General features: G+C 38.6%; 1 protein-coding gene across 4 annotated transcripts in view; it reads left to right on the forward strand.

Annotated features, from left to right (window-relative positions):
• Positions 1 to 14,450, forward strand: part of cbfb (core-binding factor subunit beta) — a 33,402-nt gene extending 18,952 nt beyond the window's left edge. The window contains exons 4-7 of one of the 4 annotated variants that reach the window (XM_026311185.2): positions 4,865 to 4,981; positions 5,305 to 5,400; positions 6,916 to 6,981; positions 12,346 to 14,450. In XM_026311185.2, coding sequence (XP_026166970.1) covers positions 4,865 to 4,981; positions 5,305 to 5,400; positions 6,916 to 6,945 — 243 coding nt within the window. In that variant the 3' untranslated portion in view covers positions 6,946 to 6,981; positions 12,346 to 14,450. Of the gene's footprint in view, positions 1 to 4,864; positions 4,982 to 5,304; positions 5,401 to 6,915; positions 6,982 to 12,340 lie in introns of all 4 variants that reach the window. The other 3 variants (XM_026311184.1, XM_026311183.1, XM_026311182.1) reach the window with 3 other exon arrangements.
• Positions 14,451 to 15,141: the final 691 nt, after the last annotated feature.

Raw genomic sequence — 15,141 nt, forward strand, 5'->3', positions numbered from 1 at the left:
ACTGTATGTCTGTAGTCTGAGTATGTGTAATATATATATATATATATATATATATATATATAACAACATTTGTGCATTATGTAGAAAGGCTGAGTAAACCAGTTGAAAGTGCTGATGTGGGGCCTCCACATTGTATATCCCTCATGTCCATAGACATAACTAACTTTAACTATTAATGTTAGACCTTCACTGAAATAGAAAAAAAGAATAACCACTTCATATTTAAAAAGAATATTAAGTCTTATTTCTAAAAGTTTACTGCTGTGCTGGTGTAGGAAATAGGAAACATACTGTATATTATTACAGTCTTGAACTGTGCAGTGATAATATTTGTAGTGATATTCACTAAAGATGTGTTCATTTTATAGGCACCAATGTAATTTTTTTTCAGTGTATTTTTCTTTTTTTTTGTATGCTTACAGATGATGCACGTGGAATAAGGACAGTTTGAAAGGTCCTAAGCAAATGCAAATACAGAATAATTAATTCAAATGAACTTGCAATGTTACTGTTCAGTGCAGTGGAGTAGTTTGTAGTTATGTCCAGGTAGATTTAGAAAACATTTCAGAATACAGTACAACAGACTGACTACCAGTCACTGAGTAGTCGTCATTTTTAGGCAGGCAGGCAAGCAGGCATCTTTAATCGAAGGCAGGTAAATACATATCAGTAAAACAACAGAAACACGACTGAGATGAGACTTGCAATCTATTTTAAAGTGAGTCTGAATTTCCCCTGCATTTTCTCCTGCTTCCTTTTCTTATTCACAGAGCTGCAGTGTGACAGTTCTCCTGTGTTCACACGTGTGTGTTTCAGTAAATGGATGTGGGGGTTGACATGGTTCTCTCTCAGAGGAAGTCTGTGGTTGGGCCGTTTCTACATATTTTCCCCTCACACACAGACACACACAGACACACACACAGACACACACACACACACACACACACACACACACACACACACACACATCCCTGTCAGGTTAAATGAACCTTTATTTTAAAAGTACCATGCAGACCCACAGATGTGGAAACCATTTCTCTCTCTAACACGCACACACACATCTCTCTCTCACAGTCTTTCTGAGATGCACACACACACAGAAAAACATTCACTTGAATAAACACAAAAACCCACAGTCTCTTGGGGTGCGGTCTCCCCTGAAACCCCGGTGCACTGTGGGTAGATGTGGTAAAAGAGGTCCCTGTGAGAGGCTGTCCAAAAATAGCCTGAATAAAAATGCAGGAACGTGGAGCTCGCCCAGTGACACAGAAAAATCCAGTCTCTGTGTGTTTCAAGTGTGTGTTTTGGGGGAGAGTTTTTTTTGTTAATTTGTTCCTAAATACTTGTTTACTCAGATAAAAATACTACTTAAAACCCTCTACCCTGGGAAAACAGTGTGTTTCACTGCCTTTCACTGTCTGTTGTCTCCTCCAAATGGACATCAGTGTCATGGGAAAGAGACAGAGAAGAAACAGAAAAACAACAAATTAGATTTGAACTCTTTCACTTCACATTTACTGTTCTGTGTTTAATCAAGTCATTTGTCACATGATGCTAAAGGACAAGTCAGACAGCTCTATTATGAAGTGTTTATAAAATAGTGCTTGAATATTTATGCAGTGTTTATATGAGTTTTGTCAAAATGCTAAGATGCATATCTTTTCAGTCTGATAGTCTTTAGGTTAAAGTGTATGTAGAATTATATCATATCTGTCCCGAATGTAATTAAAGTGTTGTTATGACGTGCAAACAACCAAAATGACTCACTATAACCTTTTCACAAGTTTTCAATTTCACTTTCACTTCTCAGCATTTTAAGCCAGAGTGCAGTCATTTGGGTACATAACAGCAAAATGCTAGTACAGAGCACTGTAAGTACTTTGACGCTGTTAAAAGACAGTCCTGTTATTCAAAGTTACTCACATCAATTTTTCACAATGACAGTTGAAGGACTAATGATGAAGCCATACAGTTTTAACACCCACCTCTGAAGGCCCCCTTTATTCCGTGTGTTATTTCTTTTGTTTTAGCAGCTTTCATCTTATTGTTTTGATATTCTGGCTTTAACTATATTGATTCCTGTCACATTTCTCATCAGTGTTCAGGAGCACACAGCTGTTCTCTGTTAAAATCCTATTTAAGAACTCACAGCTTTTAAATGCAGTGTGCAGTGGCCACAGACAGAGTTGGTGATTGCAGGAGAACACAGCACCTAAAGAGACAGATAATTCCTGCAGGAGTTGGTGGACAGCAAAACATGGTGCTCTATAGCTCCTGGATATGTAAATAGTCAAATGTCTGATAATAAGTTTGCTATATGGCTTTTATAACGCTCTAATATGTCAGTCAGTATGTTTAGATGACATTGCCATGGTATGACTAAAACTTCTAAAATGCTTGTAAACATGTTTGTCTGACTCATATATACTAAAATGAATTTCCTCAATGTCGGAGTCACATAAGGTAATGTGGTTGGTAGATGAACTAATCCTGCAAGTACACACCTTAATTGACACAAATTGGCCCAGGCACTCTGCACATGCTCCACAGTTCCCGCCCTGGGCTTTGAATCAGAAATCAAACAAAAGGGTAATAAAAAAAATATAAATTTATAAAAACATGGGAGAACATGAGAAACTGAGACCTGTGCATATTTGGGCGGACGAGAAGAAACAGATTATGCTGTGATTTTAAAACATTTTAAAATACATGGATGGAAGGAAAACAGCATTGTACGAAATGTACAAAGCTATAAAGCTGTCCATGTTTTCACCACTCAACATGCTGCCAGTTTGGTGCTAGCTAACTTGTTAGTCAATTGTTTGGTCTGTAATAGGTCAACTGGTAATAGGCTCGGCACTAACAAGCCAAAAGGGAGCATAGCTCCACTTGTTGTAGTGGAGGCGGATACACTTCGGCCAATATATTGATTCCTCTCCAATGTTTGTAAACTGTGACAATGACGGTGATGGCCTAGTCGGGCTATAACAGTAGCTCAACTTAACTGTGCCTGTAAACAGACTGAATGCTGTGTTTATACTCTAGTTTGTTTTGTTGACCCCAAGTGGCCCAAAATATTCAATAGTGAAATAGTAAATATAAAATGTACAATTTGGTTAAAACTGAAAGTGGCTTTCTTTTCATGTGTTTGCGTATCCTACAAAGAGGAGCTTTCAAATAGGTGAAAAGGTGGAAACATGATCTAAATTGTCCCTTCTCTCTTTTTTCCCTTCAGTTGTTTATATTCACAAGCGTTGAACCACCTTTGAGTTCACACTGCAGCAGCCTAAAGCTACCTTCAGCAAATCCAAGCAGAGGAATGGTTCTGTGATCCTACAGATGTACGCGTGTCCTCACCACATGAAAATACACACAGAGCACACTCACATATTTGGCAGTTACATTGCTGGACCCCTGGCGGAAAGCCATAGCCATGTAATACAACCAGGAGACAAAGTCTGGCTCCCCCTTCTCTGTGTGACCGTCTGACTGATCTTATTTGTGGTACTCAGTGTGAGGAAGAGAAAGGAGTTCAAAAACACAAATAAGCACTCTTAGCCCCCTTTATTATCACTGTTCTTTTTCCTGTTGTCCTTTCCCATTCAGGCAGACAATACAGAAGCTGCACAAGGTCAAACTAGACAGATGTACTGATTTGTCGACGTACTGTTCGTCAGCAAATGGTGTTTAGCACTTTTTTTTTGTTGTTATCATCATGCTTAACTGAAGACACGCGAGGTCTGGAGGAACATGACATTTATTTTCAAGAAATAACTAAAACATGAGCTGAGAGCAACACAGGCTAAGATCTTTATCCCAGGATAAAAGGCCACAGTCATATTTTTTGCTGACAGTGAATGAATAAGGCCTTTGAATCAGACACAGACCGTGGGCAATGATCATAAAAATTAGCACACACACACACACACACACACAAACGTGATGAAAAGAAGAAAATGGTTTCAGGCATTTGATATTTATTTTCAGTCACTTTGTATCCACTTAGTCCAATACAAATGCATACTTTTGTACTAAAATAGAGTGACAGCCTGTAGCAGCAAATGCGCGTCACTGCGTGCGTGCATGTGTGCATATGTGCGTGTGTGTGTGTGTGATTTACTCGCCCAACAATCAGTTGTACTGGGGAGGTTTTGACGCAGTTAGTGGTTTTTCACAGAAGTTAGAATAGGGGTGGGGAGGATAGCCCTCCATCTCACTAAAACAGAGCTTTGTATTCTTCTGGAGAAGCAGCTGACGGTTTCTGATTTAAGAGCTGTAATTTTGTATGACTCTTTAGGTCATATCGAGCTGTTGTCTTTCATAAGGCTAATGCAACACTGGCCAGTAACTCATGGCAAACAAAACAGCTCCTGGCATGATTGATCTGAGTGTTGCTGTGTTTTATCACTTTTACTTTTTACATCTGAAATTTTATTTCACATGCTCAGTGAAATGCTGAACTTCTAGTTAGTTTAAGCTCTACCCACTGAAGGTACAGTACATTGAGTCAGGCATATTGTAAAACTGACAACTCCATCCATCCATCCATCCATCCATCCATCATCTATACCTGCTTATTCATATTTCAGGTCACAGAGATCTGCTGGAGCCTATCCCAGCTCTCTTTGGGTGAAAGGCAGGGGTCCACCCTGGACAGGTCACCAGTCCATCACAGGGCCACATAGAGACAAACAACCTCACACACTCACACTCACTCCTATGGGCAATTTAGAGTCACCAATCAACCTGGCATACATGTTTTTGGACTGTGGGAGGAAACCAGAGTACCTGGAGAAAACCCACACAAAATGACAACTCCTTCTGCTGATATTAATGATTGTATTTGTCTCTCTTTCTTTCCCAGGTCTATTTAAAGGCTCCTATGATTTTGAATGGGGTGTGTGTGATCTGGAGAGGCTGGATTGACCTGCAGAGGCTGGATGGGATGGGATATCTAGAATATGATGATGAGAGGGCGCAGGTAACACAACATGTCTACTACAGGTTGATGTATTTATGTGTGCGCACATACAAGAATAATTCAACAGCTCCCTCCTCTAGCTTCTTCTTTTTCTCCTGAAATCCCTTTGATAACATCGTCTTGTTTTATGAACAGAAACAACTACATTTTTCTTGTCCTCTTTTGTCATAGTTTAGAGATTTCTTTATTATGGAAGAGACAGAAAACTGGAGACACTCTTACCTTCTGTGTGTGTGTGTGTGTGTGTGTGTGTGTGTGTGTGTGTGTGTGTGTGTGTGTGTGTGTGTGTGTGTGTGTGTGTGTGTGTGTGTGTGTGTGTGCAGCATGAGGATGCTTTGGCCCAGGCAGCATTTGAAGAGGCTCGACGCAGAACCAGAGACTTTGAAGACAGAGATCGGTCACACAGAGAGGATCTAGAGGTGAGGGGGCCTTTTATAGATTTTGACTATAGAGGATTGATGCTGGTCTGCCATCTCAAATACAAGGGGTCTTACTGTAACTGGACAGTGTAGCTCCAACTGTAACTCCTCTGATTCATCATTAGACTTTCTCTGTCCTTGCCAAGCCAGCCTACATTTTGTAAACTTTGACTCTGCTGTGAGATTTAAGAAGTAAAAACTCTCCTGAACTAACATGACCTCAGCTATAAATTCTACCTGTAAGCTGCGATGTACAGGTCAATAATGTGATTCACAGTCACACTACAGTATTGTTCACACTACGCTATAAAGCATCGTGTAAATTTAAGTAACTCTGAGCACAACCATTATGACTCGAAGTGCGTGTTTCTGTCCCTGACAGTGCATGATTTATTTACATCCACAGATTTATTCAGAGAACTGTAATAGGATGTTTCAGCATGTACCAGTCCATTTGTCTGGTCATGTGTAAAAAAGTTGATGTCAATGTTCTTAAGTTGTATGAAAATGTTTGTCGCAAACATACCAATGCATACTGCTTTGGCAGACTGCTTTAAAGAGCTTTATAGTTTGTGGGCTGGCTTTGCAAAACACGACTTACCCAACTGGAAATTTGAAAATAATAGAGATCTAAACATGGCTTACATTCATAGGATTCTTTGTTTTTCTAAAATGTCCGAGTAAAAGTGTCAAAGTTGTAGTTACAATACACTTACCTTCTGTTGATCTTGCAGCTTTAGCTGAAATTTCTTGCAAATATTTTAAAAACTAAATGTGGTTACTTTTATAGAGAATGAATTTGAATCCACATTTTCTGTAGTCTTTTATTTTGACGAGTACTGCATAAGATATGGTGACTGGTTATTAGAGAAGACTAAACACTATTTTATTAGAGAACGAGATTCAAATTTCCAGCTGGATTTTCTCTGCTTAGTGCTTGGGGTGGCTTAGGTTGTGTGATGTGTGCTTGTGTGCTTTAATTAGTTTTCAGTTAAATAGAATTTTTACACTCTGATTCATAGGTTTAGTGCATGATCAGTTTGACACTAAATCTAATCTGATAATTGATTTGATTTGATATTATTTAACTATGAAATGACTGATTCAGTTTTGTCAGGTGTCCCAAAAGCCTCAGAAGGGAAAGTAAGTTTACTGACTTTTTTTCCATAGATCATTGAAAAATAATTTATTACATATTTGATTCACCAAAATACCATCACCAATTTCAAACTTCTGATTCCAGAAATGTAAATTGAAGATTTGCTCTTAAATTGTCTGTGTTCTTAAATCTTAAATTATCTTCATGTACAAATTTGAACTGTTTGCCATATGCAACATGAACACAAATTCAGATTCACAAATTCATACGCTGTAGTTTTGAATTTTATAACCTTCCCAAATGAATTTGATTAATTTGAGACAAGCTCACTTTCCCAACAAGGCTTTGGGGAGATCAGTGGCATCCTTCCTAAGCTGACGCCCTACGAATGAACCCCAAATTGTTTATTTTTTTAGGACCCTGTGGTTTCTAAAATCTGGGACTGATGACACACAGACAGACAGCCAGCAGAAAAGAACAGGGTCTGTGTCCTTCATTTCTCACCATCTATCACACTGTCATGCACTAAACCACCCTGTGTGTGTGTGTGTGTGTGTGTGTGTGTGTGTGTGCATTTGTGTGAATGTGCATGTGTGTGTGTGTGTGTGTTTGTGTCCACCTCTTTAATTTATGTGCATCTTTGTGTTTTTCCATTATTCTCCGTATGTGTGTTTGTATGACCACATACAGCTGTTTAATCTTTTTTTCACATACATGTATTTGTATGTGTACATGAATATGCATGCACTTAAAATCTGCTCCTGCTTGTTTACTGCATGTGTGACGTGAGAGACAGAAACACCCAGATGTGCCCATTTCAAAGCGAGTTTACTGACAGATACACACACAGGAGCCCTGCACGGTTTAAAGAAAGGCAGGAATACAGTGAAAACAGAAAAGGGAGAGAAGCACAGATGAGGCAAAAACAAAGACAGGGAAGAAAGAAAAGAATAGGCGTTTATTGAAGGTCGTCTTTCATCTGACTGATCTCATGTTTCTCCCTGAGGCTCTCATAGAAAAAGAAAACCTTTATTGTCTCCTGCTGAATCACTATAAGTACCATCACTGTCCCCTAAAACTCCATGTGCAATGTGTAAAAAGCCACTGAATTTGATACTAAAAATGATTTTGATTCACATTTAGCAGAAAGAAAGGAGACTATGTTCTAATATAGGTCTTTTGGTCGCACCCATTTTCATTGGCAGAGGCTTCATCAGTTTAAAAACATGTATAATGATTAAACTTTCCTTGACTTTCGATACTGGGCTGCTGGGAATACCCAAAGCGATAGTTCAGTAAAGAAGTTTACATGAAGGTCAAGTTACCAGAACAGTTTAACATGTTCGGAAATTCCAGTATTCAGTTTCTCGAAGATATCTCTGTGCTAAGCAGAAATCCAGTTTTCATCATCAGCATAAAGGTTGGAAACATGGGGAAACCACTGGCCTAGTTCTGTGTGGAAAATAAAACACATCCACCTGCCAGCACCTCTGACACTTGCCAATAACATGTTTTATCTTATTTGTTGAAGTAATCCATTCACAAACAGAACGGAAGAAATGTTGGTAGCTTGGTTGATGATTTTATTTTTTTTTTTTTTGCTGGCTGCTTAGCAACCTCATGTTGGCATAAGACTCATAAAACGTGTTTAGACAGAAAGTGAAGTAGATTTTTGCCTTGTGTCAGTAGCACCAATTTGACTGTTTGTGTTTATTCACTATGACCAGCTAATGTATCTCTTATACTCTATCTGTTGCGTCTGTGTGTTTGTGCTCAGCTCAGCCTCTCACTGAACTTCTTTTCCTCCCATAATAACATCACTGTCTCTGTCTTCTACATTTGTTTGCCCCAAGTCTTCTCTTATGTGCGTGTGTGTGTGTGTGTGTGTGTGTGTGTGTGTACAGCATGAGGTTGCTTTGGCACCAGCAAAGCTTAGAACTCACTGAAAAAACAAAGAGTTTACTCCTTTTTAGCAGATTGAACAGTGTTGTGGATAATGTAATAATATACCATTCATAATCAATAACCAAGTTTTCTATCACATCATAAATAATGGATTTGTGTATTCCTATTATTATCACTGCTTTGGCGCTCTCCAAGATTGATGTTGTGTCGAAAGTTATGAAAATGCGTTATTTCTGTGTCGTACACTAGGTCTAAATATTTATCACGTTCTGTGTTTTGAGCCTGTTCTGACTGATCTCTCAAAAATACTTCTTCAAAAAGCCATTTCATACCACAAATGTGTGTATGAACTAAACTATAGCGTTTAGATTGGTAGAAACAGCAGTAACAGTGAGACCCTGTACTGTAGGTCTGCTCTGAGCTCTTTGGGCGTGACTGAGGAGAGCTGCTGAATAGCTGCACAGAATCAGCCTCTGCATTTCTGTGGTCTGAACTCCACCTCTTTCTTTCTCTATAACTCCCTTCTTAGCTAGTGTTTCACTTATCGCTGCGCCCCGTCCATACTAAATGTTCAATTCTTCTGTCAGGAGAATAAGAAAAGAAGGACAGATATTGCTAAATTTGCGCTCTCTTTGTATTTGTAGATTATATAGTTCAATGAAATGAAACGTATATCCTCATATTCACAGTCTACAACCTACATTTCGTATGTTGTAAATCAAACACAGGTGATCAGTCAGACAGTGTATTACAGTGTGTGGACAGTGGGTGAAATAGCACACACAGAGAGAAGACAAAGCAGGACGAGGCAAGAGGAAAGATGAGGGGCACTTGAACATTTGTGTAGGATTTACATAGCTGGTGCACACACAAAGCCTTGTCTGATATAGGTGCAGTCTATGACTGTCAGACTTTTCAAGTCAAAATACGAATTGGGAACATTAAACTATAAACTTCCCCAGAATAAGAAAGCTTTGAAAGTTTGATGACTTCTTGGCAATTGTAGAAATACAGTTTATCTGGAATGGAGGGATTACTGGGTTGAGTAGAACCATTACAATAAAGCTCAGCAGAAAACAGTGATGTCTTATTTTCATTGGGTGCTCACTGATTCTAAAGTAGTTTCCCCCTCTATTCCTGAAGCCTCGTCACTTTGGCAGATACAACATTTTTCATCTAAAAGCAGTGATATTCCAGTCATTCAAGGTCAGGAGGTACCTATCAGATTGATGGATGGAGAAGCAATAGATCGAAAAGAAGTGTGCCTTTTAACTCCACTACACACACACACACGCACAGAGACACATTTCTCCAAGTGCCCAGCAGAAAGAGATTTGGTGGTGAATGATGAGCTGGCACTGAAAGCATTAATATATCATTAGTATTGATCGCCATCAGACCCCCCCCCGCCTCTTTGCTTTGACCACACACACTCACTCACATACACCCATGCATATTCACATACAACTTCAGATACTGTAGAGGCTCAAGTGCACAAACTCGCAGATACAGCAAATCTGCTCTAAGGTCGCCCCCACACACACTCACCTCTGCAATACTGAGTTGTGGTTAAGCAGCCTATAGTGGCCTAGCAGGCTTCCATCTGTGTGTGGATCAATAGAGAATGCTCTCCCGCCCTGGTGATTAGTAAAGATCACTCCCTTGCACAAAGACAAACAGCTATCAGCGTGATGCAGCAGCAAAAGTGCTTTGGTTTTTATTTCAACAAGCTCAGATCACATTTAGACTGGATGTTACTGAATTTACAGAATTACGTCCATCATCTGAATGTCTTTTGAATCTCTCCAAGCTCAAACTTTGATGTAACTGATCATGTTATATATATACTGCAATGTTTGTAATTATAAACCAATAACTGGGCTTTTGCTAGAAGGAATTATTTAAGTAGGTAAACTTATATCCAACTTATAAAAAAAAGTAATTTTATCTGATTTATTGTCAGACATCAACTTTGAGATTCCAGTTTAAGAATCCTGCAAGATATCAGATTCCTTAAAAATGTGTGTATTAGCTGAAGCATGCTACTGTTACAAATGTACACTCACCCATATATACAAGTCTAAACATTTAACCACATGTATTTTCTGAAACAGAAGCAGATCATGTCACGGGCCTCACAAAAACACACACACAGTACACACAGTCATAATATATATTTTAAAGGCTTCTAATAAGGACCTAATGATCCACTTTGTGAGAGAGAGAGAGAGAGAGTGTGTGTGTGTGTATGTGTGTGTGTGAACAAGCAATTTCTGGTCACTAATTATTCCTCCTTTCCAAGTACCCACTTATTTGTCTATGTCAGCCTGCTGAAGCCTTCTATTAGCTTTGGTTGATGGTTAAAGTGTTTTTGCACAAAAAAAGGACAGAGCTGTTCAGGGACAGTACTGCAGGATCAAAGAGTGGCATGGCTCGTTTCATTGCCCAGGTTCATTGCTTTATTGTGGACATGTGTCTTATTTAAGACACACTTAACATGTTACATCCTCCATTCTTTTGCATTTTTGCCTCACTCAACATCACACTTACATCCTGCATCAGCTCTGAACATGCTGCAGAATCATCAAAAATAAACTTCATTCCTGGGGAGACCGACATGACACACAAGCACAGATCTTGCTGTATTGAACAATTCATGTTCATTCGTTCATCATGACTCCACTTTGATCCAAAACTGAGGCTTTGCGACTTAGCCACACATGAATATTTTATAGTGGCAGTTTTGATAAAATCACAGAGAGCTTTCCAGAGGAGACAGACAGAAAGTGGAGTCAGTCTGGCTGTGAGGAGTCAAAATGGTAGCATGACATACTGTATGTGTGTGTGCATGTGATTGTGTGTATGTTTCTATTATGGTGAGTCATTGAGATGACACAAACTACATTCCAGCTGAACTAAGCAACGCCTTTACTATCTCTGTCTGCATTTCTGTCTGCTCTGCTCTCTGCCTCACCTCTCCCCGCACATTTTCGCCTCCCTCTCCTTCCTCCCCCTTTCTCCCTCTCACCCAGCCCTGCTAAATTCCCTCAGCTATCACTTAAGTGTAAACATTTAACCACAGGTATTTTTTACAGCAGAAGCAGGTCATGCCACGGCCTCACAAAAACACACACACTACACCGACTCATGAAATATATTTAAAAGTCTTGTCACACTGACGGCTTCTAATGATGACCTAATGATCCACTCTGTCTGTGTGTGTGCATGCATGTGTTTATCTGTGTCAGACAGCCTGTATGTCTGCCAGTTTTTGTCTGTCTGTCCTTCTGTCCGTCTGTCCGCCACCTACTTTGACTAAAATATCAACATCAGTAAAGTGTATAAACAGCAGCTCCCAGCCTTGTAATGAGAAAGCTCTCTGGCTTCCTCTACTGACAGTTTGGAGAAGTGCAACTTATTTTGTTTTTTTTTTGTTTTGTTTTTTTTTTTTTGTTGGTCCCATGTCAGTCTGGTTCTAGAATAGTTTTTTCATCAAACAAACACCAAAACAAATATATGTTTTAATAGTAAAATCTAAAACAAGCTTTGTGATACATTAATAAATGGTGCTGTAGTGTGTTATAAGCTGTTAAGTGTTTTAGTGCTGTTGTTTTGTTTTTTTTAACAAATTCATTTAAGCAGTGAGGCTAATTATTAAACCCGCTGTTACTCATGTTGAGAATGTTAATGTTAATATTATTTTGATTTTTCAGAAAGTCAACAGCAATTTGCATTTGTCTTTACACAGTTAAGGCTTGAAAATTTGTACTTAATGTATTGTCTTTTTGTCTCCGATCCCTTTCTCGCTCTCCTGTTTCCTGACTGTCCAATCTTCTCTCCATGTCTCTTTCCATCACTCTTTTTCCTGCCCTTCCCTTCTCTCCTGTCCTCTTTTCTCCTTCCCGCTTTCATCCTTCCATCCCTCTCTCTCCCCAGTCCAGACGACAGCAGGACCCCAGCCCTGGCTCAAACATGGCCAACGCTGATGTGGAACATAAGATGCGCTGACGAGGACGAGGAAGTAGATGAAGGAGGAAGAGAAGAAAACCAGGGGCTTGAAGTCCATTCATGTTCAATACAATCAAGAGGGGTGGTGGGGAGGGAATCAACCAAAACAGCAATTGTAGACCAATTGTTCACCATTATTTCCTAACAGCTTTGATATGACAGTTTCCACATGCCAAACATTTTTTGAATATTTGAATGTAGATAAAAATAAACTTCCTGAATTGATTGAAAGTGAATAAAAGCCCTAGAGAAGAAGGATTAAGGACACACCAGACCTGGAGGAAAAGTCACTGATTATATTTAAATACAGAGGAAGGAACATGAGCATTATATTGTAAATGTGACATATGTAGTTGAAGTTGAAGTTGTTTCCTGATTCAGGGTGTTTTAGACAAAGTGTATAAAGAGAAGATAAAGTCATTCAAAACTTGTTTTAATATTTTTTTTTGTCCAGGTCTAAAATGATTTGATGGATAGCGGGAGTTTTGAGTATCAAAAGTATATTTTCTAATAATACAGGATGTTGAAAAAGGATGGAGAGGCGTTGTAAAGCAGTATGAATGCCATTAAAAGTAGTGGATGAGAGAAAAGAGAGCTGTGTTTGGCTCAGGGTCATGGTCAGGGCTTGTTGGTCAGGATTACCAGTAGCACATGCATCAAAAGACAATAAAAAGAAAAGGAAATGTTCTGCATTGTTCAGTGTTGTGCAACACTTCACAATTGTGAACATGTTAAGCCGCAGTATACCCAACTCACTTCCTGAAACCTGCTGTTTTCTGAGACCAAAGTTCACTTTGCTGGAAGGGGGGGGGGTCAAAGAAAGGGGAAAATGAGTTGCATTTAAAAAGTGGGAGGGGAGCGTCCATAGAGAATTCTGCCAGGCTGTAGGTTAAGAAGTGTTTGCTGTACTATAATATTTATCATCTCTTTAAAACTTTGGTATGGTCAGATGCCCAGAAAAAACAATCACAGGTATGTAGTAACAATGTCAAGGCAGGACGGTAGACAAAAAAAAAACAAAAAACAAAAAAAAACTGCTAGAAACTCTGCTATCTTTGGCTCTGGAAGCAATCGGGGAAATGACAGGGTGTTTTTGTGGGGGTGTTTATGTCCTTTGTCTCCCGATGGGTTTTGCACTATGTGATACAATCAGTCTTGTTCTCCAAATGGATTTTCTTTATGTGCATGAAACCAAACACCAGCCTACCTATGTTTTCTGTCGTTTCATATGCAGCCTATCATCAGAGTACTCAGTGCTTTGGTTAGGAATAGCCGGGTGATTTGAGGCTACGTCGTGAAATCGAGACTGAGGATCTTGTGATTTTTTTTTTTTTTTTTTTTTTTTTTTTTTTTAGAAAAAGTGAAGCATTCATAGATCATGACATGCTGGAGATATATGGTTTTTACAGAGCAGCGATGAGTGTTAACATACTGCTGTAATTCATTATCAGCATCAGGTGCTTGTGTCATGCATCACTTCTACTATAGAAAAATTGAATTTCAGTCAGCATTAATAATTCATCAGCTCAGATCATAGACTGTACCGTCCAGGTGAGCTGTGGAATCCATCTATTACTCGATCAATCACCCAGATATTCCTCATCATTAAAGAAATGTAAAAGCTTAAATGCAGTCTAAATCCTATCCCCTATGTCCTGTTACAGCACTAGTGTAATGAAATGGTATATTTTGTTATCTTATCATTTTGTTTGTGTGAAAGTCATGATGTTTACTTTTTATATTATTTCTCACCTCTGTATATGCATTCATTTTTGATCATCTTCTAGCTTTGTTATGAACTAGTAGTAGCAGCAGTAGGCTATTTTATGTAAAGCGGAGTTTAAAAAAAGTTCTGGAAATTTGGGAGTTCTGAGGATTTTTGTTGCTTTTGTTTTTCATGTGTTCTTTTTATTAAGGTTATTTTTATTATTTCTTTTTTTTAATGAAATCCACACTTCCTGTTTAAATACATTGTATGTGGATTGACTCAAATGACAAATGTTTTTATATTGTGCAACTAAAAGCTCATTTCATTTTCTAGTGTGTTTTACATTTACTGCACTCAACAGTTTAATTACAAATATTGTAACCAAGAAAATTCTTTTATTCATGTTTTTTCTTCCCTTTCAGTATGGATTTTATGAGCTTTTCATGAAAACTGATGATTTTTTTTTAAAGTCAGTTGATTGTGATCTGTAACATTTCGCAAGATGCTTAAGAAGTAAAGAAATATTGAATTACAGTTCAAATTAAAATTAAATAATGTAATTGAAAGCTCAAACTATCTAATAACGATAATGAGAGGACCCCAGCCTGACAGGTTAGAGAGGTTATGTTATTTTACAAAACATTCAAGATGCTAAAGAACCAAAAGATGCTCTTTAAATACACATGATAACAAATTCATCAATCTACAGCTCACTAACAAAAACTCTTAAGGCCAAATCATCAAGGTCAGGGTGCAGCAATATGTTTCCCACAGAGACTGGGGAGAAAAGCTTTTACGATGCACTTTTTCTCAGAGTATACTCACCCTGCAGAATCAACTGGCCTTGTCACTCAATTAGGCTCAATTAGTTCAAGAATGTGGAAAATATTATTTGCTGTGGGGGTGCCTTCCTTGTGATAAGTGGTAAGTTTTGGTGACTCAGCTAAGTTTGATAATGATATGTTGAAATGTCCAACAGGTGGGACACATTGGTGACATGAGGTTAAAGAGTCTGAATGAG

Source organism: Mastacembelus armatus, chromosome 6 (genome assembly GCF_900324485.2).
Source record: "Mastacembelus armatus chromosome 6, fMasArm1.2, whole genome shotgun sequence".
NCBI lineage: Eukaryota > Metazoa > Chordata > Actinopteri > Synbranchiformes > Mastacembelidae > Mastacembelus > Mastacembelus armatus.